Raw genomic sequence first — 27,594 nt, forward strand, 5'->3', positions numbered from 1 at the left:
TTTACTCACGGGTTGTGGCTCCCTCTGGGGGCCCTCTGGGGTTAATCGATTTTGTCAAGATTTTGTCATAATTTAGTGGTTGTGGGCGATATATTATGAGATTGTATGATCGAAGGTATCAATTTGGAATTTTAAAATGGTTATATGTACGAGGATTACTAAGTTTAATAGAAATTATTATTGTAATTTATCCTTCTTCTTGGCCCAGCTATTCTCAAAGCATGGGCCCTTCGCCACCAATATCATTAACAACTCCTCGCTTATCTTGCCCAGAAATAAAGGGCCCTCACTAGAACCCTTGCAACAGAAGGTACTTAACAAAGAAGCAAGGAAGGATTTTGACTTGATAATAGTGAAAACTGAAATCAACTCACAAATATTCAATTCTCAGAGTAACTGTAACATGGTTAATTTTCGACGACTTGCAGATTAATTACAAAACCAAGTTGAGAGCATCAAAGTAAATGGTAGGTAGCAATGGGCATGATTTGCATAGCAACAATTACAAAATGAGGTACAAAACAATATAGTAGATGATTTTTGAATGTGTGTGAACATAGAAGAACAACTAAGCAAAGAAAGAATTTATGCTGTTTTTACTGATGGAAGTCTAGTTAGACCCTTTTGAGAAGGCTCGCCAAGTTGAGTTGAATATCATCTTTAGCGCGCTTGTCAAATGGATCCTCGCCAAAGTAAAGATCTAATATGGACTGACACAAGAGCTTGCTCTGGATGTTTCCGACTTCCTTGCCGTCAACTATAGAGAGGGAGAGAGTTAAACATTTGACTACCAAGATGTGTAAAAGACAGGATATTTTAATTGTATGAGTAAAACAAAACATGAGATACTATATGTGCACTAATAAGTCTCTTCAATATATATCATAACATAGACAATTGGGTAAAATGGACTTTTAGTTTTATGTGTGACCACAGGCTCATGTCGCAATCCAACTCAATTTAAGATGACAACTCATAAAATCAATAAGAACCATCTTACTTTTTGTTTGAAGTACGTGGCCTTGTTCCCTTGAAAGTTCAATTACAGACCCCTTTGGTAGCTTGTATTCATCATCAAATAGGGAAACAAACCTGCAAGAAATAAAACTAAACTTATTTCTATCATGACAATAAGCACCATGCAATCGGATCACTGACTCCAAATCATACTCACTTCAAGAATACCCGTCATTTAGCTTTAACGATTATAATCTATAAATCTGAGAGCGAGAGAGAGAGAGAGAGAAACCACATGATGCAACTCTTGGAAAGATAGAAGGATATAAATCATAAAGGAGGAAATGATAAGTTAAGAGACAGAGAGTCCATCATTAAAAGTAGAAAATTAATAAACTAAGATAATAGTCATAGATCAAATCATGCAGAATTGACTGATGCTTTATAGGGTTAGCCTAACTAGCTGTTCCCATCTAGTGAAGTCTTGGCATGGAGTACAAATTCTTGTTGGATGCTTTCATGCAAGAATGTAAAGGCTTTCATCCTCACATTCTAAAAGTAAGAGAAATATTATACCAATAACTACTTCTGGAATGAACATATGAGATCATTTGGCTACAAAGAAGCAAAGGTAAGTAAGAAAATGACAATATTAGCCTACTTATTTTGCAGATGATTGCTTATCAACTAATAGCCTGAACAGTTGCAGGGTTATTTCAAGAAATGCAATGCTTTTAGCTTTGAGTTTAGCTAAAAAAGTTGTTAGAAATAAACTAAAAATTCAAAATTACCTCTGAAGCAATTCCTTGTTAGCTGATCCACCAAACTTCTCAAGTCTGCTTCCTACACTTTTTGCAAAAGCATTACGAACTGAACGGATGCTTAGTCTACCATATACTATTTGAAGCCTAACTGTCATACGTAGATCACATTCCAGTGCATCTGCAATAAACTCCTTATTTTCTTTCAGTTCCGAGACTGAAAGTGTTCCATATTTCTCATTCAATTTTTTAACATCATTATCATCAACATAAACACCTGTAATTATTAAAAAAAGAGTTAAAATGACAAAATAATTAAAGCTATAAAATGGTGCCAATTAATCAAATTTGTTTCGTGAAGCTAACAACAGCACTGAAGGCAACCATAGTTATATCGAGTAAGAGAAGAAATAGAGGACATAACATAAATTAGAAGTTTACTAAATTTCAATGGGGATGGTATCATTAAGGTCTAATCAAAGAGTTGAAAATTCAAATGATGACTCTAGGCTCGGTTGCATCTGTTAAATTGGTTTCATGATCACAAGGAAGAAAGAATCTAAACAAGACAGAGACTGAATAGAGTTAATTCCCAGCATTATAGAAAAAACATTAAAAAAAAACCCAGAAAAGAACGTTTGACAGGAAATGTATGTGTACCAATTATACAGACTTCAAGATGACTATTAATAAGCATAAGTAAGAATCTCCAAGTAACTTATCAAATAATCCACTAGACATCTGCACTGAACAAAATGGAATGTAGAAATATAATTTATTAAAACAGAGTGTGGTCATGTAATAACTACACAGCTTAGAGTATTGGCAAGTTAGACATTTTCTGCTAATAGAATTAGCCATCAGGACTGACCCTCAATCTAAGAGGAGCCTCGAAGGCGCAATTACCTGGCCCTGGTCAAGCTAAACCATTCTCTACAAGACAACACGCCATCCCCATACCATATCAGAAAAGGAAATGCAAACTCTACCACCACCATGAGTGTCCTTATCAACCATAAGTGAAGCATGAACATACAGTGTAATGGCAGATGAAAATCGCGAAAATTTAAGGCAGGTTTGGCAGAGAAGATGCAGAAAGACAACTACAAGAATTTTAAAGCATAGTAGTTCAGGATCCAAAGAAATTTGAATTACACATATTGATCTCTGGATGATCCGTACTCGACCATGCACCCAAAGGACATAAAAGCAGATTGGCCTAGGTTTATAATGAGAAGATCGCAATGGTTATGAGCAGAAGCACTTCCTAAGACTACTAGTTTACTACTTACTACCTGAAAGATGCAAATAGAACTCAGTATGGAAACTCAATATAGCCATTCATGCAGATGTTATGTAAACAACAAATAAAGACTATCAAATACTAACAGATGATGGTTTAAAATTATGATGAATGAAGATATCATTTAAACGGAACAGCAGGTATTACCTTCTTTATACGACAGCAATAATAAATAAATAAATAAGAGCACAGTGTTAGCAATGCAGATGCGCTAACTAATTCAACACATAAAGTGACTACCACCAATAATTTAAATCAGTCGCCATGATAACAAAAACCCTTCTAAAGAAATCCCCAAAAGCGCATATTTTACAATGTTGAGTTCAATTAAAAGCAACACACGTTACCAAAACAGAAAAGGGAGCATTTTGACCCATTACCGAAAGCATAAACATCGATGCTCTTCAAGCCGAACACATTGGTCCTCCTCAGCCCAACTCCCAGCAATCTCCTTCCCCCCTCCACCTCCTCGGGGAAAGCCACACCGGTCTTGGGCTCCGTCGACGTTCCCGAGGCGGCGCCATCGGCCAAGGAAAGAGATGCCCAAATGGGAGGAGAAGAGCCGATCCGCCCCTTTAGGAGAGATGGATCCGATTCCTCGTTGGCCGATGCGAGAGAGATCGCCAAAGCCATTCCGACGCCGGTGGCGACGGCGACAGGGAAGAAACGGGAGGCATCGGGGAATCGGGGTGGCCTTGGGGGCCGGGGAAACGAGAAGGGGAAACGGAGGGAAACCATGAGGAGAGCAGTGGAGAAAGGGAGTGCGGCGTAGATGATGTGCGACGGAGTGAACAACGTATAATTAAAACAGTTTGGTGGGTATGCTTTTGTTCTTATTATATTTCTGTTGATAGTAGGAGCGAGTTTAGTTCTCTAATGCGTTGGAGAATGTTTTTTACGTGTGAAAATTTACTATTTCAGTCTTTTTTTTCTAAAAAAAAAAAAAAAAAAAAAAAAAAACTATTTCAGTCTTAACAATATATCTATAATCGTTTTTGCATACACATTTAAACAATTATTCAGCATATTATCGCCAATGTTGTATCAAAATCGACATCAAATTATCCAGGGCAGATTCCTCAGATACTGCAATATTCTTATACTAGGAGGGGCCTGGATTCTTTAACAAAATTAGCTATGTAACAATTTTTACCTCAGCAACTCAGTTGAAGCATTATATGACCACCGAGCATAATATCTGAAACACCCAAACCTCCAAATACACGTGTAAACCGCGTGGGTAAATCCTCCCACGCGGTATATCACATGAACTGTCAGTACAAGGATTTCACAAGGCACACAACCACACAATTTCACCATAATTAACTCAACTAAAGTAGTCCGGATACAAGTTCCACAGGCCACAACAAGCCTTCCAAATATACATCCAAAATATTACTCTAAAGTCCCAAAAAGATACAACGTCAACATCATACCCTCGCAGGGGCTTAATACAACTACGTACGTACTAAAAAGAAAGAAAGCGGCTACTCCTCGCTACCCGCACCTGCGTCCCCTAGCTCTGAAATAATATGCCACGAGGGGTGAGCTTACAGCCCAGCGAGTAGGATTCATACAATCTAAAATAATGACAGCACAGGTGTATATCCAATGTATGCCCAAATTGCTAACGATAACGACATGCTTATTTAAAATGACTTACCACAATTTACAAGTCAATGCAGTTGATAGAGATTACCAATCACTATCTTGGAACATGCTAGTTTACCCAAACGTATTATGATCAGTTCACACAGATATAAAGTTTGAGACAATCTCTTATTCGTACACATCTCAATCATAGGTTTACATGTTATGCATAGCAATAATATAGCAGTTTAGTCATCTCATGTCTACCAAAACAATAATCATATTTATCATCGCTCACCGAGCTATTCACCACACAGGGTAAATACTCCTACAAAACAATCATCCATCATCACATACATCGAGGGGGGGATATATACACATCTAGCGGTAAGGTCACCCACACGTGTATGGCGACACTACATGTGACCGGTTGTCTGTGGCCATCAGACTCAGGACCCCGGTCGTAAGCCCATATCTCACTCTCTCTAAATCATCACCGCCCTCGGCGGGAGAATCAGGAGCCCACGGCTCATCAACAGACGCCCTAACCCTGCGTCGTCGGGTACCGCTAGAGTTATATCCCCGCCTCACAATCATATTCTTCTATCATTATAATCTAGTCCTAACTATGCAGTATAACTACCTGAATGCCACACAGGCTTCCCGACCTCAGGTGTAGGCCGCTAATAGTATAGACATATATGATACACTCTGCCCTTAACCCTGGGATGAGTGAGTAGGGGTACTGCCTAGTCAGAATTCGACTACTAATGATAGGTGGAAGTGGTGCAGTGTTTATGCATGTATAAAGCATGTTATAGTCATCATGATCATTACAGTCCATATCCACAGCAATCATACATCTATGCAACGGTATACAGGACACATGTAAAGCATTATCATACACATTATCTTTCTCATGATACTATACTGAACAGATTATAAATAACTACATATGCAAAAGATATAACAGGGAGTACCAACTGCATGCATTAATACTGACATTTCCTACTGTATCATGCTATTCTAGATTTGTATAACTCTACTCGCCTGGGGGGGTCTCCACGGTATGGTAGCCCACCCCAACTAGGCTGGTGGGCTGCGGTCTGCAGCCCACCCCAAAGGATTAGTGGGCTGCAGTGGTCTGCAGCCCACTAAGGGAAAAATGGGTGGGGTTTAACCCCCCCACCCCTCCACCTCATCTCCTTCCACCACCGATGGAAGGAAGGGAGGCGGAGGGAAGCGCCCACGAGGCTGCGGGGACGCGGGGCTGCGGCGGCGCGGCACGAGGCCGGCGGCGCAGCGCAGCGCAGGGGCGGCGGCGGCAAGAGTCCGGCACAGCACGAGGCCGAGGAGGGGAAGGAGAAAGGGAAGAAAGGAAGGAGGTTTACCGGAGGGGGAGGGGTCGGCGAGCTCGGTGGCTTCGGCGGCTGTCGGCAATCACGAGGGAGAGAGAGGAGAAAAGAGGGGCTGCGGTGAGGGGGAAGAGATGAGGGAGATGGGGAAGGTGGCGTGGCAAGGAAGGGAAGAGAAGAAGAGAAGAAAAGAGGGAGGGTGGCAGGGTGGCAGGCCGACGCACGTGCTCGGCACGTGCGTCGGTCAGGATTTTTTTTTTTTTTTTTTTTTTTTAAATTTGGGGTGTTACAATATCTAACTTCGTTATCACAGCCAACCCCCACCCCCCACTTCAAAGAAAAAGAAGAAGATATAACTCCTGATATTTCAAGTCGTTAAAAGTATAACTTATGGTATGGAAGCACAGGAATATCTTCTAATTCAAAGAATTCAGATTGCTTAAAGAGATAAGAGTATAGCTGCTGTCATTTGCAAGAAAAGGAACTGTAGGAGGATTGCGCATTCCTCTGAATACCAGTTTGAGGATGAAGGAGCTAAGGAACTCTACGATGATCAATCATACTCGAGTTCATCAGTTGTAATTGGCTTTTTAAGGGGGATAATGGACTTCTTTTCAACATCTCTGGGTAATGCTTTCCTCATATCTGAAAATGCAGAGTAGAGCCAGTAAGGATCGAGAAAACCTTTCCCTTGCATGTCATAAGACTAATCAATTCGAGAAGCAACTCACCCAGGCCATCTTCTTCCCCAGAGTAATAGCGCAGAACTCTTCTATAGATCACATAACCGAGCTGCAGAAGTCCAATGAAAGTATGTCAGAAATAATCCAACTAATTCTAAGCAATGGTTGAACAGAAATCGCCAAAGCACCACTTAGTGATATGTGGTTCTACAATGAAGTTCTGCTATTAATTTCTACTTTTCAAGATGAGTTTGTGTTATGGATATCATTCTCTTCATATTAGTTCCTGAGAGCTGAGAGAAATCTTTCAAACTACTTGACTACCATATTTTAAATTGCGTTATATGTTTTGCAATAAGGGTCACTAACAATGTTGCATTCCTTAAGCTCCCATAATTTCAGCATGCAAAAATTTAGCCTGAAAGGGAACTTATACAGACAAAATGCAGAACATTGAGCATAAGCTGGATATTGTGAATGCTTTTCACTTTTCAGGTTAGCTGCTTCCTACTTAAGTATGTAAAGATATGTATTGAATAACTATTGACCTATCACGAGTAGTAAACTATCCCCATGAGGGCAGCAGTGCTGCATGGATTTTCATGCTATTGTAGGATTTGGCTACCATTTTCCAAACCAGTTGTAAAACTGTGAAGTAGCTAGTCGGTAAGGATATAAGATTGTGAAGTGCTTAGTTGGAAACTAGCACCATCTAAGATTTGAAGTTCCACGTTCCTGTTAAAAATTTACAAAGTTATTGACCTATTCACACTCTACCGAAATATTCTACATGAAACTACAATTATATGTTCACACTGAAATGATTCAGACATCCCATGCTGAAAAAACCATGGTGGGCTGTTGAAGAATGGATTCCTCAATGATCACCCACTGTATTGCCTAGGCATTTAAAAATCCCAAGCATATATTTCTATTTCATCTATAACAGAACAAATCTGTCAGCTTGACTCACTGCTTTAATACTACAAAATGAATTGCAAAATACAGAAAGAATAAATCAAGGTTGACGCAGCACGACAGAAAGTGTACCTTTTCATACATTTTAATGGCTGGCGTATTAGATGCCCTCACAAAGAGATCCACAAAGTAAGCCTTATCTCTGCAAAATGTAACTCTCTTAATTCTTGAAACATAAATTACTGAGCATGACTACAGCAAACCAAGAGGATATAAGAATGGATGACAGAACTCACGCAGATCCAGTTTCAGAGTCAAGTACCAAGTCATGCAGTTTTCAGCAATAAAAGAACAAATAACTTCATGCATTTTAGTAGATGCAATAGAAGAGCATCAAGTAACTCATGCGGAAAAGAACATCTACTAATGAAGTTTCTTCATGCAAAGAGTTACTTGTCACTGATGTCCTCCAGTAGATTCATTAATTTCCTAGCTAACTGCTGTCTTCGGTACTCTGAAGCTACGGTGACTGCAGTTACATGGCCATGCCAAGATTCACCTTGACCTTCGATTTTCCCCATAACTACAAAACATATCAGTACCAATTATTAAAGGTTGAGAAAAGAAAAGCAATTTCAGAAGGCTGAACTGATGTAAGACAACATAAAAAGAAATGAAGCACCCTTATTAAGGCATTGATGGTTGTTTGGAAATGAAGGAAGAAAAGCCCGTACCCCCAGGTTTGTTTGATTTGATGAATAATGTCTTGAATGATGATGAAAAGAACTTGAAACAGATGTATGCTGAAGATAAATGCCGTAGATTAACTAAGTTCTACCGAAACATTTTAGGCATCCCAAAATGTATCGTAAATAGGTATTGCTTTTCTTTATTAACTTAAAAAGGTCTAGCACAACTTTAGACAAGAATGCAATCAGGCTGCTGCCATACATACACCCTGAGAGATGCAGCTTAGATTAAAGCAATATCAGCATTCAAAAAATAAAAAATTACCACCAACCTGTCTAGACTAGAGAAGGACAAATAATAGGGAAATAACTAGGCCATACCAGAAAATGTGATAATTATCCGCTGCTCATCAAAATGCAAAAAAAGATCAAGAATTTCAGGGCATGTATGTCCTTTAGAGTATTAAGCCTGCTTCACATACATGTATGGTTCATATTACGCTAGTGAAATATTGATTCTCCAATATAATGTGCTATCATACAGGAAAAAAAATCAATCAAGAATTCTAATTTTAATACAAGTTCCTCACTTCCTCCTACTAAAAAGCTAGAAAAGAAAACTAATTTTAACTTAGCGACTTCTCCATGTAGCAGTAAGGGAAGTTCATCAGGTGCAGCTCTCTGAATGATAACATATACTAACACAACAACTCTTTTGAGGACAATGCGCACTCTATGGAAACTTAAAATATGAACGAAAATCTTTACTAAAACCTAACATAAGTGTCACAGATCCAAGTTATCTAACTAATGTCAAAGGGTTCAACCATCATCTTGCTTTCAAGGATATGAATCAAAGTTCACTGTTGGTAGGAATCAAACTATCTTTCATCCCCAATCTCCCAATCCCACAAATTGATTGCAATTATCAAAATCCACAAACTAAGTGAGAAGGGAAAAAAATTATAGAGGCAGGTGAGCTTACTGTATCCCATGATTTTGTTGCCGGGGCTCTCGGCGACGTGAAAGTAATCGGGCCATCGAGCCAGATAAGTCATGTAGAAGGACATGTTGAACTGGGCAGGATAAGGGAAGAAGGAAACGGTTAAATACTAAGAAAAGAAGGATCCGACTGGGGAGAATAGAAAGGAAGGAAGGGGGCGCACTGTTTCGGTGAGATGATCGAGATTGACGTTGGCGAACCGGAGGAGATCGTCGCAGCAGAAGCGGCGGATGGTCGTCATCGAGACAAGTGAGAGAGACTGCTTGCTACCTGTTTGTTCAAATGTCTGTTAGAAGTGATTGCTGCTTAGCATTTTAAGTCGTTTTGGGCGAACCAAAGCCCAGACGTGGTCACGGGATCTTGTGTAATTTGATGGCATTTGACCTTTTCGATTTGTAATAAACATATAAATTATGTGCATTTCGTTATATTAAATAAAAACTACAAGAGTTGAAAATTAAAAGTACAGATCTCTTCTTCTTACCTCTTTTTTGGATCAATTTGTTTAGTCTTGTTTAGTATGAAATTCAAATTTTAGCCACCGATGGACGTAAGAGTATAAAACAAATTTAAACTAATTGAGAGAGCGACTAAAGAAAAGCTTATTATTTTGGATACTAAGAGAGATGAATATATGTAAAATAAACTATCTAGATTTGAATCTACGTTGGACAAATGTTTTAAGTGAATCACCATCAAATTCTCATTTCTCTCAAATAATAGAATAAGATATTTAAAGCATTTGCCTTAAACATATTTAACCCATAAATATTCGAATATGTGAGCTTAACCATTACAATTCTCCAAACATGCTAATGCAAACAAAGGTTTTAATCCACTACCTATCAGGTGAAGACTAAATAACACACCAATTAACCATGAGCAATGACACGCGACAGGACTACGTCCAAGAATGTGCATGTCAACTTATTTAATGAACAATATACAGAGCAACAGATAAAGCTTGATTTCATGACCTTCACTGCTTAATCGGGGTGTTGCCAGTTTAGCTAGAAGAGATATCTCAACTCTAATTGTATCAGCAGGCCGGAAGCTAATAACCATACTCACTTGAAACTTGTAAAGTGAGTTAACACACAAATCACTAGCTGCTGGGTGTTTACGATATATCCAGATTACAAGCCTAGATTGCTATGAAGATACATAAGTTATTCCTTTGGCGCTGGCATTAACCGAAGTCTATCCTCAGGCGAAGCTCTCACAGAATCTCTCTCCTCAGTTAATAGTGACTGCAAATCGCTTCCATTTGCCAAGCTGTTGAACTCAACTGATTTGGATGGAAGTGCTGGGTAGCGGCGTTGGCAAAGGGTCATAAGCCTCTTCACAGACTGCAGGTACTTGCGGGTCGTCTCATCATTCATGATGTGGGCTACGCTGTTTGTGTGGATCTTCTCTCGAGCCGAACGCTCGTGGATGCCAACCATGGTAACACCAATAGGCCAAGGTGCATTGCCGATGGCCATCTTAATGTACAGGTCCATGGCTGCTAAATAGTCCCGCTTCATACAGCATTGGACCACGACGAGCAATGCCTGCCGGATGTCATCCGGAAGAACCTGGAACATAAAGAAGAAAAACTGTATCAGCTAACAGAAAAATGTACATGATTCAGATGATTAATTATCAACTCAATAATTTAGTAGTTGTAAACTTATAGAGTAGGGTTTACGAATGTACAAATAATTGTTAGACAAATAAATAAAGAAAATTTTATAGTAGTTACAAACTTTGTTTTGGCATTTTGTTACTATTTCATTATCTTAATTACACATGCTACTGCTTTCAACTGCTAACATTTAGTCAACAATATATATATATAAAGGCATCTCCAAGATAAAGCAATACCTTCAGAAGTGACATATGGTCGTGTTATTAAAGTAGGACATCCTAGGTGACAATTCTATGAAAATGGTGTGAAACTGTGCAACAATTTATATCAAACTACTTATATTGGCCTGAAAATGAAAACTAGATAACATTTGCTGCCTAACTAGATAGTGAATCTGACAAAATTATTAGATATACGCATAGTAACGATTAGTGAAGCACAAAACTATTCAATCAGATAATAGAAGATAGAAACAACAGATTTTGGGGAAAGACAATTTCATGAGGATTAAAAGGATGTAGATGCATATAGCTACACAAAATGGAGAATAGAAGGAATAAGGATATGCAATTGTGAGGAAGAAGAGAAAGCAAGGTTGGGTATCCCAACTCAGGGTAGACCAGCGTGACTTATGTTGTCATGTTTCAAGAATAAAGTTCCCCTGATTTTCACAAAACAGATATTGGGACCATTATGGGTAATCATGTATAACTAAAACCAGATTCTCTTACAACCACACTAATTATTTAATAAAACTCATTTTTGAGTTGGATACTGTGAGTAGTACATGCCCTAGTAAAAGAATTTATTCAAACAGTCCTTTCAATTATCAAACAATTAACAGGTCTGAGTTATCAGCACCTCATATATTTTAGCCGACATCCTTAATGAAACTAGTGATGCCACCTTTATACGAAGTTATACCAGCTTGCTAATAAGATCATGCCACATTCCAAAGGCTTTCCAGAACTAAACAAGATCTAACAAGATTGAAAATTTTAGTTGACAGGTTTCTTTCCTAAATTTTCCATTTAGTCTTCAGACTAACTGATACATGTAGCCGCAGCAAGACCTTGCAGATCTGGTGATTGTTTTTATCCATGGCTCATTAGGGATTCAAACACAGGCAAGGAAAAAATGAAAATGTTGATCTTTCTTTCATAGTTATCAGGTACAGCCCTAATTCCAATCTTAATAGCTTAGGAGAACTTGACAAAGCCTAGTTGAGAATCTTATTACCTGTTCACAACCATGAGCTAAAGCACAAAATTGACAAACTAATGAATCGAGCCCGTATCTTTCCTACAAACAATTGACTAGATACAGCATATGCAAACAGAATAAATAATGAAAATAAAACAAAGAATACAATTTTCACAAACCTTTTTCCTGCAGAATTTGAATAGAGGTTTCAAATACCGTGCACACTGCTTAAAAGTGGCAACCATGGATTTCCCCTTGGCCGTCCTCCTCTCCGCCTCGGGCATCTCATCGAGCTCTTGTTTCCACTCATACAGCAACCTCTTAAAGAACACCAATATCTTATCCTCATCGCAAAGCTCCTCGAATTTGGCCTTCATCCGCTTCAAGTCCTTATCCGCATCCACCCCCGACGAACCCCCATCCCCGCTCAAATTCTTGTCGCCGTCCCCATCTCCCCCGCCGTCCTCCAGCGCATCGCCGCCGTCATCCCTCTTGCCGGCCTTGAGGAACGTCGAGGAAGAGGAACCGGACTTGTGGCGCTTGCGGAGCTCGGAGATGTCGCGGAGGAAATCGTTAGTCTGTCCCTCCGTCATGTCGCTGTCGACCTCGATGACCCCGGACTTGAGGATGTTCTTGAGGCGATCAAGGCGGGCGGCATCGTCCTCCCCAAAGAGGGTGATGGGCTGCTTGAGGAGGCGGAAGCGGCGGATGACCTCATGCCGGGGGAGGACGAGGTCATCGATTCGCTGCTCGTCCGAGAGGATCTCAGGGGGTTTCTTCGAGGAGAGGGAGGAGAGAGCGGGAGGTAGAGAGGGGTCGGCGTTATTAGGGTTAGAGATATTAGTATTAGGGTTCGAGGAGGAAGAGGGAGGAGTAGGAGAAGGGGAGGAGGAGGAGGACTGGGACTTGGAGAGGTGGCGGCGGTGCTCTTCCTCGCGGAGCTTTTGGAGGTTCTTTTGCTCGATCTCGGAGCGGCGGAGGAGCTTCTTGCCGCCGAAGTCGGCTTCAAGGCTTTGACGCTTCCTCTGGAGCTCGCGCTTGAGCAGATCCATCGCCGAAACGGTAGTAGGGACCTGGGAGGGCAGAGGTGGTATAAATAATTCCTTATAATTTTAACAAGGATATCCAAACGGGTCGGATAACAAAATCGGATCCGGATTTGTTTTTCCCACTATCCGAGTCTAGGCTCGACTTTTGGGCCGTGTCAGGCCTAGTTGGGCCTTCAAAAGATTAGCCTCCTTTGTTTGTGGTGTGGGTTAAAGAATACAAAATCGTATCAAAATCGTCCATTCCCATTGGTCCAACCCATATCACCTTATCCAAATCTCCACCCCCATCCAGCAACAACCATCCATCCCAGAGCCCTCCGTCTCCTCCATCTCATAACCCAACCATCTCTCTCCCTTCATACTCCCAAATCTCTCTTACTCCTCCTCTTCTCTCCCTCTCTAATGGCGATGGCAACCCAAGCCTCTCTCTTCACCCCACCCACCACCACCTCCCGCCCTCTTCTCTCCCGCAAGCCCTCCCCTCGTCCCCTCCTCCTCTCCCCTTCCTCCTCCCGCTTCCCCACCCTCAAAATCTCCGCCGCCGCCGAAACCGCCGCAGAGACCGAAGCCCCCGCTGGCTTCACCCCTCCCCAGCTCGACCCCAATACCCCTTCCCCCATCTTCGCCGGCAGCACCGGCGGCCTCCTCCGCAAGGCACAGGTGGAGGAGTTCTACGTCATCACCTGGACGTCCCCCAAGGAGCAAGTCTTCGAGATGCCCACCGGCGGCGCCGCCATCATGCGCGAGGGGCCCAACTTGCTGAAGCTGGCGAGGAAGGAGCAGTGCCTCGCCCTCGGCACCCGGCTGCGATCCAAGTACAAGATCAACTACCAGTTCTACCGGGTCTTCCCCAACGGCGAGGTCCAGTACTTGCACCCCAAGGACGGAGTCTACCCCGAGAAGGTCAACCCCGGCCGCCAAGGCGTCGGGCAAAACTTCCGATCGATCGGGAAGAACGTCAGCCCGATCGAGGTCAAGTTCACCGGGAAGCAGGTGTTCGATTTGTAAGTCGTACGTGGGTTGAATAATATTGGGGTTGTAATGGTTTGGTGCTGTAAAAGTCGTGTCTTTGTATTTATTTAAGCCGTTCTCTGTGTTAAACGTGATACTTAATCTTGGCTTCGGTAATATTAATTGCATTTTGGTACGAGTAAAGATAATAAGATATGTTATGCACTTCTACTGGTTGCATATTATTCCACGATAACAATCCGAGACTCGAGAGTAATTAAAGAAGGATTTGGATTGGTTCACTGAGAAGGCTGGTCATTAGAGGATTAAAAAACAAAACAAGAAAAGATTACAATCCCATTACAGATCACATAAAAACATATCTTCCTGATTAGGTTAGCACTCTTGACAAATCACTAGTGATCTAACTTTAAATTATTCTAAACTTCAAGAAGAAGAAGATATCTCAGTTATACTAATAAATAAATAACTACTTATCTCAATATTAATTTACTAATATCAATTTTTTTGCTCCTCTCATCTCCACTTTCATCTTGTTTACTGTATAACGACATTACTTCAATCAAATATTATTTAAACACTTTATTTCTCTTATCTCTTTTCTCCTCGTTAATTCATTAGAAAAATATTTTAATTATTTACTAAATTATAATTATAAATTTTATATTATATCAAACATAATTATTATACACTACACTAATTTATAAAGAAACATCATAATAATTTATATAGGTTATAATTTCTCCGATGTAGGTACATGACATAGTTATATTGGTAGAGAACTTTTTTTGAATAAATGTGAAAAAAATTTGGTGAGATAAAAGGATGATACTATACTTATTTTGATATCAATATAATAAAAATAAAGTATAATAATTATCATAATAAATTTCTTAAATGAAAAAAAAAAATTTATGGTCCCACCGATTTAGCCCAATAAGCAAACGGGTTCGGGTTTAGATTCTACTCTCCCAAAAGTAAAACCCAATTTCTCCTCCCATCCCCTCTATTCCTCCCGATGGCCAGCGGCGAGACCGGCCAAGCTGCGGCCCCTCCTCCTTACCGGCCTTATCGCCTCTTCCGCACTCTGAGTCCCCACTCCCGCGCCATCTCCTGCGTCAAATTCTCCAACGACGGCCGCCTCCTCGCCTCCGCCTCCCTCGACTCCACCCTCGTCGTCTACTCCTCCTCCTCCCTCCTCCCCCTCGCCGTCCTCTCCGGCCACACCGCGGGCGTCTCCGACCTCGCCTGGTCCTTCGACTCTCACTACCTCTCCTCCGCCTCCGACGACCGCACCATCCGCATCTGGTCCCTCCGCTCCCTTCCCTCCTCCTCCTCCTCTTCCTCCGCCGCCGTCTCTTCCACTGACGACCGCTGCATCCGAATCCTCCGCGGCCACACCTCCTTCGTATTCTGCGTCAACTTCAACCCCCAATCCAACTTCATCGTTTCCGGCGCCTTCGACTGCACCGTCCGCATCTGGGACGTCCACTCCGGCCGATGCGTCCGCGCCATAGACGCCCACGACGAGCCCGTGACGTCGGTCCACTTCGTCAAGGACGGATCGCTCGTCGTCTCCGGTAGCCATGATGGCACCTGCAAGGTCTGGGATGTGGCCACCGGGGCGCGGGCCAAGGTGCTCGTTGATGAAAAGGCACCGCCGGCGGTATCGTTCTGCAAATTCTCGCCCAATGGGAAGTTCGTGCTTGTTGCCACGCTTGATGATAACCTGGTACTCCATTTTTCACGTAGATACTACTCAGGACTATATCTCCTTTCCATTTGGTGCCAAATCTTGGTGCAATTAGGACTGAATTTAAGATTTATTTTAGAAATTTAGGTCTTTGGAAGTTAATACATATAATTGGCATCTAGACATTTCTGAAATTTTAGAACTAGGTTAGACATCTCTCTACAAGTTCAATATCTCTTTGTTTAGGGATTCTAAAAATCTTGGAATAAAATACCCCTTGCCAAGATTTGGTATACAATTGGAATAACTTGTGTTGCTTCCTTTCTTGGACAATTGGTAATGGGACAAAGTGTTGAACTAGAGATTCTAGAGGACTCTTAGGTAGTAAAGTGATTATGAGGTTTGGCTTTTGTTCTACATGCTAGAGTACTTCAAGAGAGATGACCGGGGCTATTTTCATTTCTGATAGTCGAGGCACGAGTCTTGTGCCGATCAGTGCAGGTAGGCAGGCACCGTCCCAGTGCCTTATTCACATCAATACATATATCAAGATACTCGTCCTCCCAATGCCTTTGTTTGAATATGGCTTCGTTTCTATGTTTGTTCAATTCTTTCGCGTGGATCTAAGAATTACCATATACCTCTACTTTGGATACTTATAAATTGTTCTGACATAGATTTGTTATTAAATTGTGATTTCTTGAGATGATCAAGCTTGAGCCTCGTCACGCTTGACTTAGAAAATATGTCTATCATGTAGGATCAAGTCATATTGTTCAATTAAATTTACCCTAATTTTGAGAAATTTGAGCTTCAGCTTACATTGAGTAGGTAGATAATCTTTTAAATGTTTTAGATCCTATCTTGAGCTTTAGAACACCCAAATGAAAATTTGAAAGCTTGAATATAGATTATGTAGTACAGTCGCTATGAACAAGCTATTAAATCATAACTTAACGCAAGAATAATTCTATTGGTCGATAAACTGTATATATTGTAAAAGATCAAATGATTATGGTTTATATTTTAACCTGATCAACCTGGCCTTATTGAGTCAATTTTTCTCCAAATTTTGCTTGAAATTAATTTTAAAGTGTAAAGGTCAGCCGGTTAAGCTCAGCTTGTTAGTATCAAATTGAGCTTGATCAAGCCTATAACCAAGTAGAGCATGACAGACTTACTTTTGGCCAATTTGGTGCCATCCATTGATTGCATTCAGGATCCCACGTTCTAACACCTACATCATATACCTCCTTTTGCAAAGAGGCACTAAATTGTGTTATGATCCATGAAATTCTGTGATACGAAACATCTGCTTTAAGTTCTATTATACTTTGTTGCTTTTATTGCCCTATATGATCAAAGCTTCCTCACTTTGATTTCAACAACCTAGCTTATAGAACAGAAGTTCATTTGTTTTCTCCTTCTTGTCTTTCTAGAATGTTTCATATCTGATTGCCTTTATTTTCACTACATTTCAGAAGTTATACAACTATGCAACAAACAAATCTATCAAATGTTACACAGGTCATGTCAACAGAAGATACTGCATTACATCCACATTTTCTGTTACAAATGGTAAATACATAGTCAGTGGGTCAGAAGACAATTGTGTGTATATATGGGACCTACAAGGAAAAAATTTGATTCAGAAATTGGAAGGCCATACTGATACTGTCATCTCCGTCGCATGCCATCCGACCGAGAACAAAATTGCATCTGCTGGCCTTGATAATGACAGAACAGTGAAGATATGGATCCAGAATACGGCATAAGACTACATCTAGATGGCAAAAGAAAATGTTGTTGAGAGTTGCTCAGTATCTTTGTAGAACAAGTACTTCAAAATATTAGTAAATTTCATTACTTCTGTTCTTCTTAATTGTTTGAACTTCTCCAGAAGTCTTATTACCTTTGGAAGATGGCAGTCCGAGTAGTACATATGCAATTTGCTCACATAACAGGCAGGGATTGCTCTTGAACTTTAATTTTACATGGAGTTTGATCAAAGGTGCATATATCCGGCCATGATTTAATTTCACACGTTACTTGTGCAGTTGAACGAAGGTAAATGTCTATAAGGTTGAGTTTTGATTATCGGATTGCTCTCAAAGAAGTTGAAAGGCCTGAGCTCAAAGCCACCACTCAACAGGGGCATTAATGGGAAGTCTTCTTGACAGGGGATGTGATGGAAACCAACTGTGTACCATAACACAATGTCCCTGTTCTTGATAACTCTATTCCTGCAGTTCATCATCAATATGTAGTAAGTATGAATCATATCTGCATAGCGTTTAGGTTATGTAGTAAATTACCATCAGACTTACTTTTGACTCCAAGTAGCTAAATTATCATCTCCTGTACTTTGATCCACATAAAGCCCACTAGCCCACTTCTCTGACTTGTTGTAAGCAGTCACCCACACCTGCTTGTTGCTGTATCTAGCCCTCATCTGAGGATAGTCGTCCTCCGTCAACAGCGAGACTGCAGTCCCTCCATGATCTATTATCTGGTAGCCGACGATGTTCCCCACCTTGGTCTTCTTATTAGGGTTTACGATCAACAGCTCAGCCGGCTCCGATCCGAGTCTAACCTGTGCATCGGCCTCTGTATCAGCCGTCTCCTTGACTACAGTCCAATAGCTCTTTCGAGGCGTACTGCCATCGGTCACGTGCACCGTCTTGAGCTTGGACTTGACAAAGGAGTTGTTAACGCCGTCGACATCGACGTCGAGGTAGTAGGTGATGAAATGGTCGTGGTAGACGGCTATGGTGCTGTCGGCTAATAAAGTTCCGTACTGCTCACTGGTTATCTGGTCTGCATGGGTGTAGGGCGTGGCCTTCACTTCCAATATGCCAGTCAGGGAGACCTGCAACATAAAGCAATCAATGGGTAAAGTTACGGCAAGTTGAGTGAAATTAGACCGGTTCCATCGATCAGACTGAACTTTGGTTGAAAAATTAATTTTACCCCAAATTTGATGGAGCCAGTGGTCTTGAATTCCCAATCCATTACGTAGTCGTAGTTCCCATTCGTGCACACCATTCTCACAACAAGACTAACGTCAGGTCGGACCTCTGTTATCTACGTAACACAGCATCAGTCCAAACATTAAAGCATCTATAATGATCAAAATGTTTCATTTCTTAGATTTAATTAGTTGATTGTCAGGTACTGACCGCTTGTCCTGGAATTCCAGCCTCTGTATGTCGCCATGCAACGTCGCCGGCGTATCGCTCGAAGATGCAAAAAACGTTCTTGATTACGACCGGCTTTCCATCTCCGCCAGCATAGCAACCATCCATAAACACGGCGTTAGCCGGGCAATCGGCCATGGGCTCTAGAGAAGAAGCGCAGAGCCCAACCCCAAACTCGCCCTCGTCAAAGAACGTTTTGTAGTACCAGTCTTCGGTCGGATCCATGTACGGCACGAAGAGCTCCGACACGAAGCCCCGGTGGAGCACACGGCGGCGGCTGCGCTTCTCGGCGTCGTAGAATGATGCTAAGGAGATGACCGTGCCGGCACGGACGTCAAAGCTCAGGTGGAAGGCCCAGTTGGCCCATCTAGTATAAAAGATGGAAGGTTTAAATATAATTTATCCCCGGCCCCAAAATGAGAAAATGACTTAAATTAATCTGCTTCTACTAAATAAATATATAGTCCGAGAGAAAGCTTATGAGTGGCTTCCTGATACAAAATATAAGTGGAGAGGGTAGCTAGACAACCTTTTGGCTATAACTCATGCAATCTTAGATAAATTCCTTCACGCTTAGCTTAGTATACTAGCTTGGTTGGCTAACCAGCTTAGTTTTCCTAGCAGTATAACAGGGAAGCGATTCTTATTCAAACTGCTAATAATTTTTAAATTAAAAGGACACAGTACATGGTTAACTTTAGATGAAAAAATTCACAGTTACAATTTGGTCGAAAATACTGGCACAGTAATATAAAGTTTAAAAAGTCACAATTTTAATGATAGTTCACTTTTTATTTGAAGATAGGGATAGTTCACTTCTTTTTTTGTTGTTAATATGTGGTTTTTTGAGGATATTGTAACTACATTCTTTATTTTTTTTTAAATTTTTATATGACACTCTGAGTTGAGTAAATTCAACCATTTTCAAATAATTTTTTTAAAGTATTTTAGTTATTTAATTATTGGAGTTATATAAACTATAAATCTAGGTTAATAGTAGTCATTCAAAATAATAATAGAGTGTAATATGAAATATATATATATATAAAAAGAGAGGTCTAATACAAAATCTTCAAATAAGGAGTGTTAACAAAAAAAAAATAGTAAAAATGTAGGATGTGATTTAAATTTTATTAAAAGATATAATATTTTACTTATTTGCAATAAAAATGATATCTTTATATAGAAATTCAAGATGGCAACAACTTCGACAGCTGAGTAGCATTTATTTTTTTCCATTAAATGCTTAGAGCAGTCAAGGAATCAGATTGCACAACCTACTGACAAGTATTAAAGCAAATGAAGCCAAGCCATTTTGGTTTCCCACCGAGCGCATATCTAACATGCATGCATATATCTAATGGTCCCAAAACGTCATAAATTTGTTTTGATCCAAAGTGGAAAAGAGTTCAAATCTTATAATATTTCAATTAGATTTTTTTTTCTTATAATAATTGGTATAAGAACACGAACAAAGTACTTATTTTCTAAAACTTTTTATTATTATTTAATTATAAAAAATAAATTAATTATCTATCAAAAATATATGTACTTCTTTTAGAGTAATTTCTCTAGGTTGAGTACCTGACCATATGCCCTTCAATCTCAAACCCCTTTCCCTCCGGCTGCACCACGACTCCCGGCTTCACCCCTCCTCCTTTTCTCTTCCCCTTCTCCTTCCCCGCCGGTGCCCGGTAATCCGTGCCCTCGGCTTTCGGTACCGGAATCTGCGCCCGATCTCTATACCCAACGATCTCCATCTTATCCAAATCCACCACGATCGTCACCCCCTCTATCGGCCTCACGTAGTAGTTCGCCGTCTCCCCCGCCAAGAAGCACAATATCTTCAACAGCCTCCTCCTCCTCCTCCGCGCCTCCCCAAACCACCCCACCGAGAAAGTACTACACACGACCTCCGCCAAATCCAAACCCCTCTTCCTAATCGACTCGAGAAACGGCGGGTAAATTGACGGCAACTCCACCGCCACCGTTTGCTCCTCCGCGGTCAGGATCGGATACCCTGCTCCGCGGTAGATGGCGTTCGAGATGATCGAGCGGTTGGATACGTCGACGAGGATCTCGTGCGTTTGTCGATCGGATCGGGCGATGACGAAGGCGCGGCGGGGGAGGGAGGCAGCGTGTGATGGTCTCCAAGAGAGGAGAGCGGGTTTGTCGGGCTCGTCGAGGCCGATGTAGTGGAAGGAGAAGGATTGGTCGGAGGCGGAGGAGAGGATTACCCGGCGGATGGTCGTGATTTCCGAGGCGGTGAGGGGATCGAGGGGGTGAGAGTGGGATGAGGCGGAGAGGGAGAGGAGGAGTGGAAGTAGGAAGATGAGCATTTTGGAATGGAGTGATTCGAGTAAGGAAGGGAGTGTTACGTCGTTGTTTATTTATTATGGACTCAGATAGAGGGAAAGGTTGAGAGGTTGGAGACTTGGAGTCTCTCGGAGTTTTTGACCATTTCCAAGCACGTGTTTTCCTCGAGGCCAATCTTCATAAGTTGGCACTTATTTGAGTGGCCTAAATTCTAAGCCATATTTAGTAGGAATTTTTATAAATTACGCCTTAGATAGTTATATTTTATTTATTTTATGATTTACATCTTATTTTTAAGGATTTTGTAATTCAATTCCATATTTTTTTTATAATTTTTATTTAATATCCTAACGTTATTATGATTAATTAATGTCAGACCAAGTTATTAAAGTATCTCACAATTCCCTCTTATTCTTTATATCTCTTCATCATTTTTTTCACCTACTTTTTCAACCATCGCCACCATCGCCTAAATTATTCTGTATATGATAACAAAATATATATTTTTTAATACTGTCTAAACATAACTCATGATGTTAAATAAGAATTGTATAAGAAAATGAGGGGTTAAGTTACAAAATCCTCAAAAACGGAACGTGAATTATAAGACTGATAAAAATACATGGTGTGATTTGTAAAAATTTATATTTAGTAATTAAATATTTTTTTGGTTTTCTTAGCAAATGCAAAAGGTGACAGAGGAGAGGGAAAATATTAAGGCTTAGTTTAAATTCTTTGTAAATTATAAATGTACTTCTAAAATTATTTAACATATCCTTAAATTTTTCATATCATATCAAAATAATAATAACACCTATATTTCAATTCTCAAACCTCTCTAATATATACCTTCAAAATAAACACAATCTCCCTTCAAAACATATTTTAAAACTTACTACATCCACATTAGCGTATGAGTAAGCAGATAATTGCTTACTTTCACGTTTTTTAAATATACTTTGTAATACTTAACTAAATAAATAAAATAATTAAAATTTATAATAATTATATGTGGGCTTATAAGCATGCAAAAAAAAAAAAAAAAATGGTAACTATATTTCATGCAAAAAATAAAACCAAAACACTAATATCTCTTGCTTCCTAAAATCTAATGATAACTAATTGAAGTGATATTTTAGAAGTTCTATATAATTAAAATGGTTAATATGGCTAGAGTTTTATATGCAAAGGGCCAATAGTTTCCCAATTAACTAATCATTTAAACTTGGGCTACAGTTTGTTTGTTGGGCTTCAATGCCTATGCCCATTTACTCAGCCCATTAAAAAATCTTCAACCCAGTTAAATTAAAATATTAGAATGGGTGGTGGTGAGTAGGAATGCCATATGTGAGCATGCGAGTGACTCTATTTCCTATCATCAAGGTCATCTTCTTCAACCAGAGCAAAATATCCATGCCAGATATCTCAACCATTGCTAGCTCTCTTTCAACTCTCAGATTGCTTAATCTCATCGCACACCAAAGTGGCAGATCTCTGTCTCCAGTTCATGTCAGACATGGTTCCACTCCAAGAAAGAGGAATCTTTGTTGCCAAAACGAATGAAACACTTGCAAAAGTAAGACTGTAAGAGTGGGTGAAAACGCCAAACAGTCATGCATAGTTGTCCATGCTCTTTTTGTGTCACGGGCTTGTACTACTCATTCACATCCCAATCCATGGGATCATGGACATTGACATGTTTGGAAAGTTATAAAACAAAATATGACCCACTTTCGCAAGCTTCTAATCTTCTAAACCTTGTATCATTTCATGTCAGAGTGGAGAGAGGCATTAAAGCTGGCATTAGAAGTAGGCAACTAATCCATACAGCCAGAAAGTTTTAGCTCCACAAAGGCTTGAAGAAAGGTATTGCAAGTGGCCCTAATCATGTCTTTCTTTTTTACCTTCTTCTTCCCCTTTCCTTTACGTGCTCAAGTTTCATTACTTTGGATTAGGTATCTTTAAGTGCTACACAAGCAAACTAACTTTAGGATTTCCATGCATGCCAGAGTTATTAGGTTGATGATCTACTGTTTAAGATTTGACCAACAAACCCAACCAAAACAATTGCTCAAACTTGTAGCATCTCTCCTTGTAGTAAGTACAACCATTTAGTACCTTCTTAGTAGAATAATTAGGAGTTTATGATCCTTATTATTTCTCCTCACTTTAATATTTATAATGACCCCATTTTCATCTTTAATTGCCTGCTTGACTTTTGTTTATTAACAAATATTGGATAATCAAAATTTGGGTGGTTTGATAATCATTTCACCCCTATTAAGAGAAAATTAAATAAAATTAAAAATTGATAGTAATTTTGTCATTTAATATTTCTCATCTAAAACATTAGGAAGTAAAGAAGGTCAAAGTGTCACAGAAAATAGATTCAGACAGTAGTTTAGATTCTAATTATGATCAACCCAAAATATTATCTTATAATTTGAAAATTTATTAGACAAGAAAAATGACTAATTTTTTTTAATCTTTCATCAAAAGCATGCAAGTTGAGCTATGGTTGGTGAGGAGTTCATGCATACATCTAGTTGTCATAATCTAGCTAGCATACAGTGGTCCATGTAGTACAAACAAAGAGTACTAATTTAAAAATATTTCAACAATTAGCTAACGATTTAAATAGATTTCACCACTCTCGAAATCTATTTATCTAAGGAATTTATATAAAGACAGTTGAACCAGCCAATCTTACACATATATAATAACCGCTCACTTAGGTTGAGGTTGAGTCAAATTACGACACCACTTTATCAAATAAAATATATTTTATATTTTATCTATTTTTATAGTTCACATATCGTCTTTTCTTTATAATTCTCATTTAATAATATAATATTATTTTAACTAATTGATATTAACCAAATTACTAATACCTCCTTTTTATCTCTATTTCAAAGAAGGTATTAATAAGTTATTTTATATATTATAACGAATATTTGTTTACCGATACAGTTTAAATTAAGGAAGAGTATTATATAATATTTATAAATAAAATAGGAGTCATATTAAAAAAAAAATTAAAGATGGGATGTGAATTATAAAGTAGATAAAATATATAGGATGTGAATTTACAAAATTGTCTTAAATAAAATATGACAGGTCACACCTAAACTTTTTGTATTCACTTTTATAATATTACATATGACAATAGTATGAACTAAAACTAGGTAAATGGAACACCGAGGAATAAATGCATGCTGGTTTACTGACTGCATGGGAAAAAGGAAACACGAGTATTTATTTGGAAGCCAGCACTGTAAACAGCGGAGGTAGAGTAGAGTGTGTGATTATTTTACTACAATTATTCTAACATGTTGTTGATAATTAGAATATAAACGTATTAATTATACATGTTTAATGACTATGAGCACATCTTGATCGATAAACTGGTACATAGTTGGTGAATCAAACAATATTTTGGGAAGTGTTGTTAGTCAGAGATAACTTTATAATTTTACATCTTGAGGTATCTTGGGAATTAATGAATGGTGTGCCATTTGGTATGAGTTGGCTGAGGAGAGAGAGAGAGAGAGAGAGAGTTATTGCAAGGTGGGAGTTAATTGATGATTTCTGGCCATTTAATGCCACCTCGTGGGTGCAGTTAGGGGAGGACCCAGACACAACCAGATCCAAAAAAACCGTTTCGTTTCCATTGATTGCAGTTACCGCAGGATCATCATCACGGTGGAGTTGGAATCTGGATAGATTATAGATAGATAGATAGATAGATAGATAGTAGATAGATAGATAGATAAATAGATAGCTGATGGTCAAGAGTTTGGCTGGATGTATTGCGGCTGCTCCGTTTACTGCCGCTATCGGATTACCATTACTGGGTAAAGTCTCCTCTAGTCTCTCTCCCTGACTCATTTGCAATCTTTGGATAAGAGTTGGCGCCATTGCATTGGTCTATTTTTGTTGTGGATGCATGTGATATTGTCTGGAAAAGGAGGCATCTTAGCTATGTATTTGAAAGAGAGCTTAGGCTCTCTCTCTCTCTCTCTCTCTCTCTCTCTCTCTCTCTCTCTCTCTCTCTCTCTCTCTCTTCACTTCCATTTCATCGAGCAACTGCTGTGCGAGTTGGTTGTAGGCATCTGACAGTGTAACGAGTGCTTGTTTGTCTGCTTTGGCAGGTGCTTTTCTTTATTTTCTTCCTCTTTTTTTACTGCCCACATTCCACAATCTGGCCAGTTTTTTTTTGGAGGGTCCTTTGTCCTGGCCCCAAGCTTTTATTGGAATCCTGAGAGCAGCCCAAGTTTTTATTTTTGACCGGAGCAGCGTTTGGGGAGATGGGCTCTTGAGTTCTTGGTGGAATGAGGTAGGAGGGGAGTCATCTCGTTTCCTTTTCTTTTCCGGTATAAAGATTTGATTTTTTTTCCCTTGATCTGACGAACTAGTGGAGAGTTGTTTTTCTTTTCTCTTGGTTGGTTGGATTTTCTTGAGATCTTGATTTGTGGTGGAAGGGTTTTCTTCTGATTTGTAAACAAGAGGCCAAAGGGGGGGAGGTTTTGATTTCTTAGGTGGATGTGGTGGGGGAGATCATCTCTTTTGCAAGTGTTTTTTCTGGGGGGGTGGGCGGGGGGTCATTTTTTTGTTTCTTATGATTTAATAAGGTTAGTGAAGATCCTCGTTTCTTCGTTGTAAAGCACCTTTTCTCCTTCGGCTCCAGTGGGAGAGAGGTACACAGAGAGTATTTGTTAAAAAGCCATCTAGAGATTGGATTGCTGCGATCAGAATGAGGGATTTCCCTTCTTGCTTTGGTGAGAGTGGAGTCCAAGTTGCTGATTCCTCATCCAGTGCCAGCAGAAATGGTCAGAATCCAGTGACATGCCTATACCAGGCGCAACTATCGGGTCGCGCTTGTGTGATCACCATTACATGGAGCAAGAATCTGATGGGCCAAGGATTGACCGTTGGGATAGATGATTCTGCCAACCAATGCCTCTGTAAGGTGGATATAAAGCCGTGGTTCACCAAGAGGAAAGGATCAAAATGCTTGGAGGCAGACAACAGCAAGATTGATATTTTCTGGGACCTTTCTGGAGCTAAATTTGGATCCGGGCCTGAGCCATTAGAATGTTTCTATGTGGCAGTGATCTTTGACTTTGAGATGGCTCTCTTGCTTGGTGATCTGACTAAGGAAGCTTATCGTAAAACCAGTGCGAGTCCTCCTCCTTCAGATGCTGTGTTCATAGCCAAGAGGGAGCATATATATGGGAAAAAGATCTATTTTGCGAAGGCTCAATTCTGCGACAATGGCCAGTATCATGATATTGCTATAGAGTGTGATACAGTTGGGCTCAATGATCCATGCCTTGAGATCCGCATAGACAAGAAGCGGGTAATGCAGGTGAAGCGACTTGCATGGAAGTTCAGGGGAAATCAGACAATTTTGGTGGAAGGCCTCCCTGTGGAGGTATTCTGGGACGTCCACAACTGGCTTTTCGGTTCACCTGCTGGAAATGCTGTCTTCATGTTTCAGACAAGCCAACCAGCTGAAAAGTTGTTACCATGGTCTTCCTCCCAGACATTCAGGGAATCTCAATCACCAGGTCTAGGTTTCTCCTTGATACTATATGCATGGAAGAATGAGTAGGTGTACACAGGAGGACATTTTACTCCCACACCTTTCGCTTTGAGTTCTAACAAAATATTTTAGTGTGTGATTGCTTGTAACAGTGCACATGAGGCTCCCAACTTTTTTTTTTCTTTCCTTTATAAATTGATCTGTTTGAATAGATTGGCCACATCCTATGACTTCCTCTTGGTTCTTCTTTTCTCTTATCCTTGTTCTGCATCCTATACTTAAAGTTTAGCTGATGATGGTTTTTCCAGGAAAACACACTGTTATTTAATCCAATCAAAGTTGTTACAAGTACAATTTAATGCTAGGCAATGGATCTTGGAATAATCCTTAGTGTAATGTTTCCTATGATGTTCTTGTGATAATCTGAATATAAATGGTGGCTTCGACTTGTTTCATACTTTGTGTGAAGGTTATCTCATGCATATAGTAAAATACTACCTATGAACAGCGTGAAGAGCAAGAAAATGATTCAATTTTGTTATGAAGACTTTGCCAGATAATGTGCCGTGGTTTCAGATGGTTTTATAAAAACCTAAATTGGTTAGTGAACTGATATATGGAAGAACAGAATAACCAAGTTTTAATAAATATGTGTTCTATCCACAATAGTTATGTTAGCTTTTCCTGCAATAGTGGTGTTTGGAAAATGACATCTCTATTCAGGATCAGA

At 39.8% G+C, this 27,594-nt stretch overlaps 7 protein-coding genes across 8 annotated transcripts; 3 read left to right on the plus strand and 4 right to left on the minus strand.

Moving 5' to 3' along the window:
- Positions 1–458: 458 nt before the first annotated feature.
- Positions 459–4,213, minus strand: LOC140763687 (fatty-acid-binding protein 1). Its single transcript, XM_073101986.1, has 4 exons — positions 3,402–4,213; positions 1,749–1,995; positions 1,001–1,092; positions 459–757 (listed from the first exon to the last, which is right to left on the minus strand). Exons 1-4 carry the CDS (start codon positions 3,757–3,759, stop codon positions 615–617), a joined length of 840 nt encoding a protein of 279 aa, XP_072958087.1. The 5' UTR covers positions 3,760–4,213; the 3' UTR covers positions 459–614.
- A 103-nt stretch (positions 4,214–4,316) lies between these two features.
- On the minus strand, positions 4,317–9,597 carry LOC140763689 (N-terminal acetyltransferase B complex catalytic subunit NAA20-like). 2 transcript variants are annotated; one of them, XM_073101988.1, is made up of 7 exons: positions 9,423–9,597; positions 9,242–9,332; positions 8,021–8,150; positions 7,700–7,769; positions 6,698–6,758; positions 6,482–6,611; positions 4,317–4,543 (listed from the first exon to the last, which is right to left on the minus strand). In XM_073101988.1, the coding sequence occupies exons 1-6, from the start codon at positions 9,498–9,500 to the stop codon at positions 6,520–6,522; spliced, it is 522 nt and encodes a 173-aa protein (XP_072958089.1). In that variant the 5' UTR covers positions 9,501–9,597; the 3' UTR covers positions 4,317–4,543; positions 6,482–6,519. The 2 variants fall into 2 exon arrangements, with proteins under 2 accessions (XP_072958089.1, XP_072958088.1); XM_073101987.1 differs by lacking the exon at positions 4,317–4,543 and having other exon boundaries at positions 6,308–6,611; positions 9,423–9,596.
- Positions 9,598–10,165: 568 nt separating this feature from the next.
- On the minus strand, positions 10,166–13,191 carry LOC140762291 (uncharacterized). The gene is made up of 2 exons (XM_073100003.1): positions 12,272–13,191; positions 10,166–10,836 (listed from the first exon to the last, which is right to left on the minus strand). The coding sequence occupies exons 1-2, from the start codon at positions 13,142–13,144 to the stop codon at positions 10,429–10,431; spliced, it is 1,281 nt and encodes a 426-aa protein (XP_072956104.1). The 5' UTR covers positions 13,145–13,191; the 3' UTR covers positions 10,166–10,428.
- A 258-nt stretch (positions 13,192–13,449) lies between these two features.
- Positions 13,450–14,288, plus strand: LOC140762292 (photosystem I reaction center subunit II, chloroplastic-like). The gene has a single exon (XM_073100004.1). It carries the CDS (start codon positions 13,544–13,546, stop codon positions 14,147–14,149), a length of 606 nt encoding a protein of 201 aa, XP_072956105.1. The 5' UTR covers positions 13,450–13,543; the 3' UTR covers positions 14,150–14,288.
- Positions 14,289–15,096: 808 nt separating this feature from the next.
- LOC140762798 (COMPASS-like H3K4 histone methylase component WDR5B) lies at positions 15,097–17,581 on the plus strand. Its single transcript, XM_073100751.1, has 2 exons — positions 15,097–15,845; positions 17,288–17,581. Exons 1-2 carry the CDS (start codon positions 15,132–15,134, stop codon positions 17,579–17,581), a joined length of 1,008 nt encoding a protein of 335 aa, XP_072956852.1. The 5' UTR covers positions 15,097–15,131.
- A 263-nt stretch (positions 17,582–17,844) lies between these two features.
- On the minus strand, positions 17,845–21,413 carry LOC140762797 (amine oxidase [copper-containing] alpha 2, peroxisomal-like). Its single transcript, XM_073100750.1, has 5 exons — positions 20,588–21,413; positions 18,986–19,370; positions 18,777–18,890; positions 18,134–18,675; positions 17,845–18,049 (listed from the first exon to the last, which is right to left on the minus strand). The coding sequence occupies exons 1-5, from the start codon at positions 21,340–21,342 to the stop codon at positions 17,845–17,847; spliced, it is 2,001 nt and encodes a 666-aa protein (XP_072956851.1). The 5' UTR covers positions 21,343–21,413.
- Positions 21,414–25,926: 4,513 nt separating this feature from the next.
- On the plus strand, positions 25,927–27,405 carry LOC140763995 (uncharacterized). The gene has a single exon (XM_073102399.1). The coding sequence runs from the start codon at positions 26,073–26,075 to the stop codon at positions 26,931–26,933; it is 861 nt and encodes a 286-aa protein (XP_072958500.1). The 5' UTR covers positions 25,927–26,072; the 3' UTR covers positions 26,934–27,405.
- Positions 27,406–27,594: the final 189 nt, after the last annotated feature.

This window comes from Typha angustifolia, chromosome 7 (assembly GCF_048772165.1).
Source record: "Typha angustifolia cultivar Huaian chromosome 7, ASM4877216v1, whole genome shotgun sequence".
Lineage (NCBI taxonomy): Eukaryota > Viridiplantae > Streptophyta > Magnoliopsida > Poales > Typhaceae > Typha > Typha angustifolia.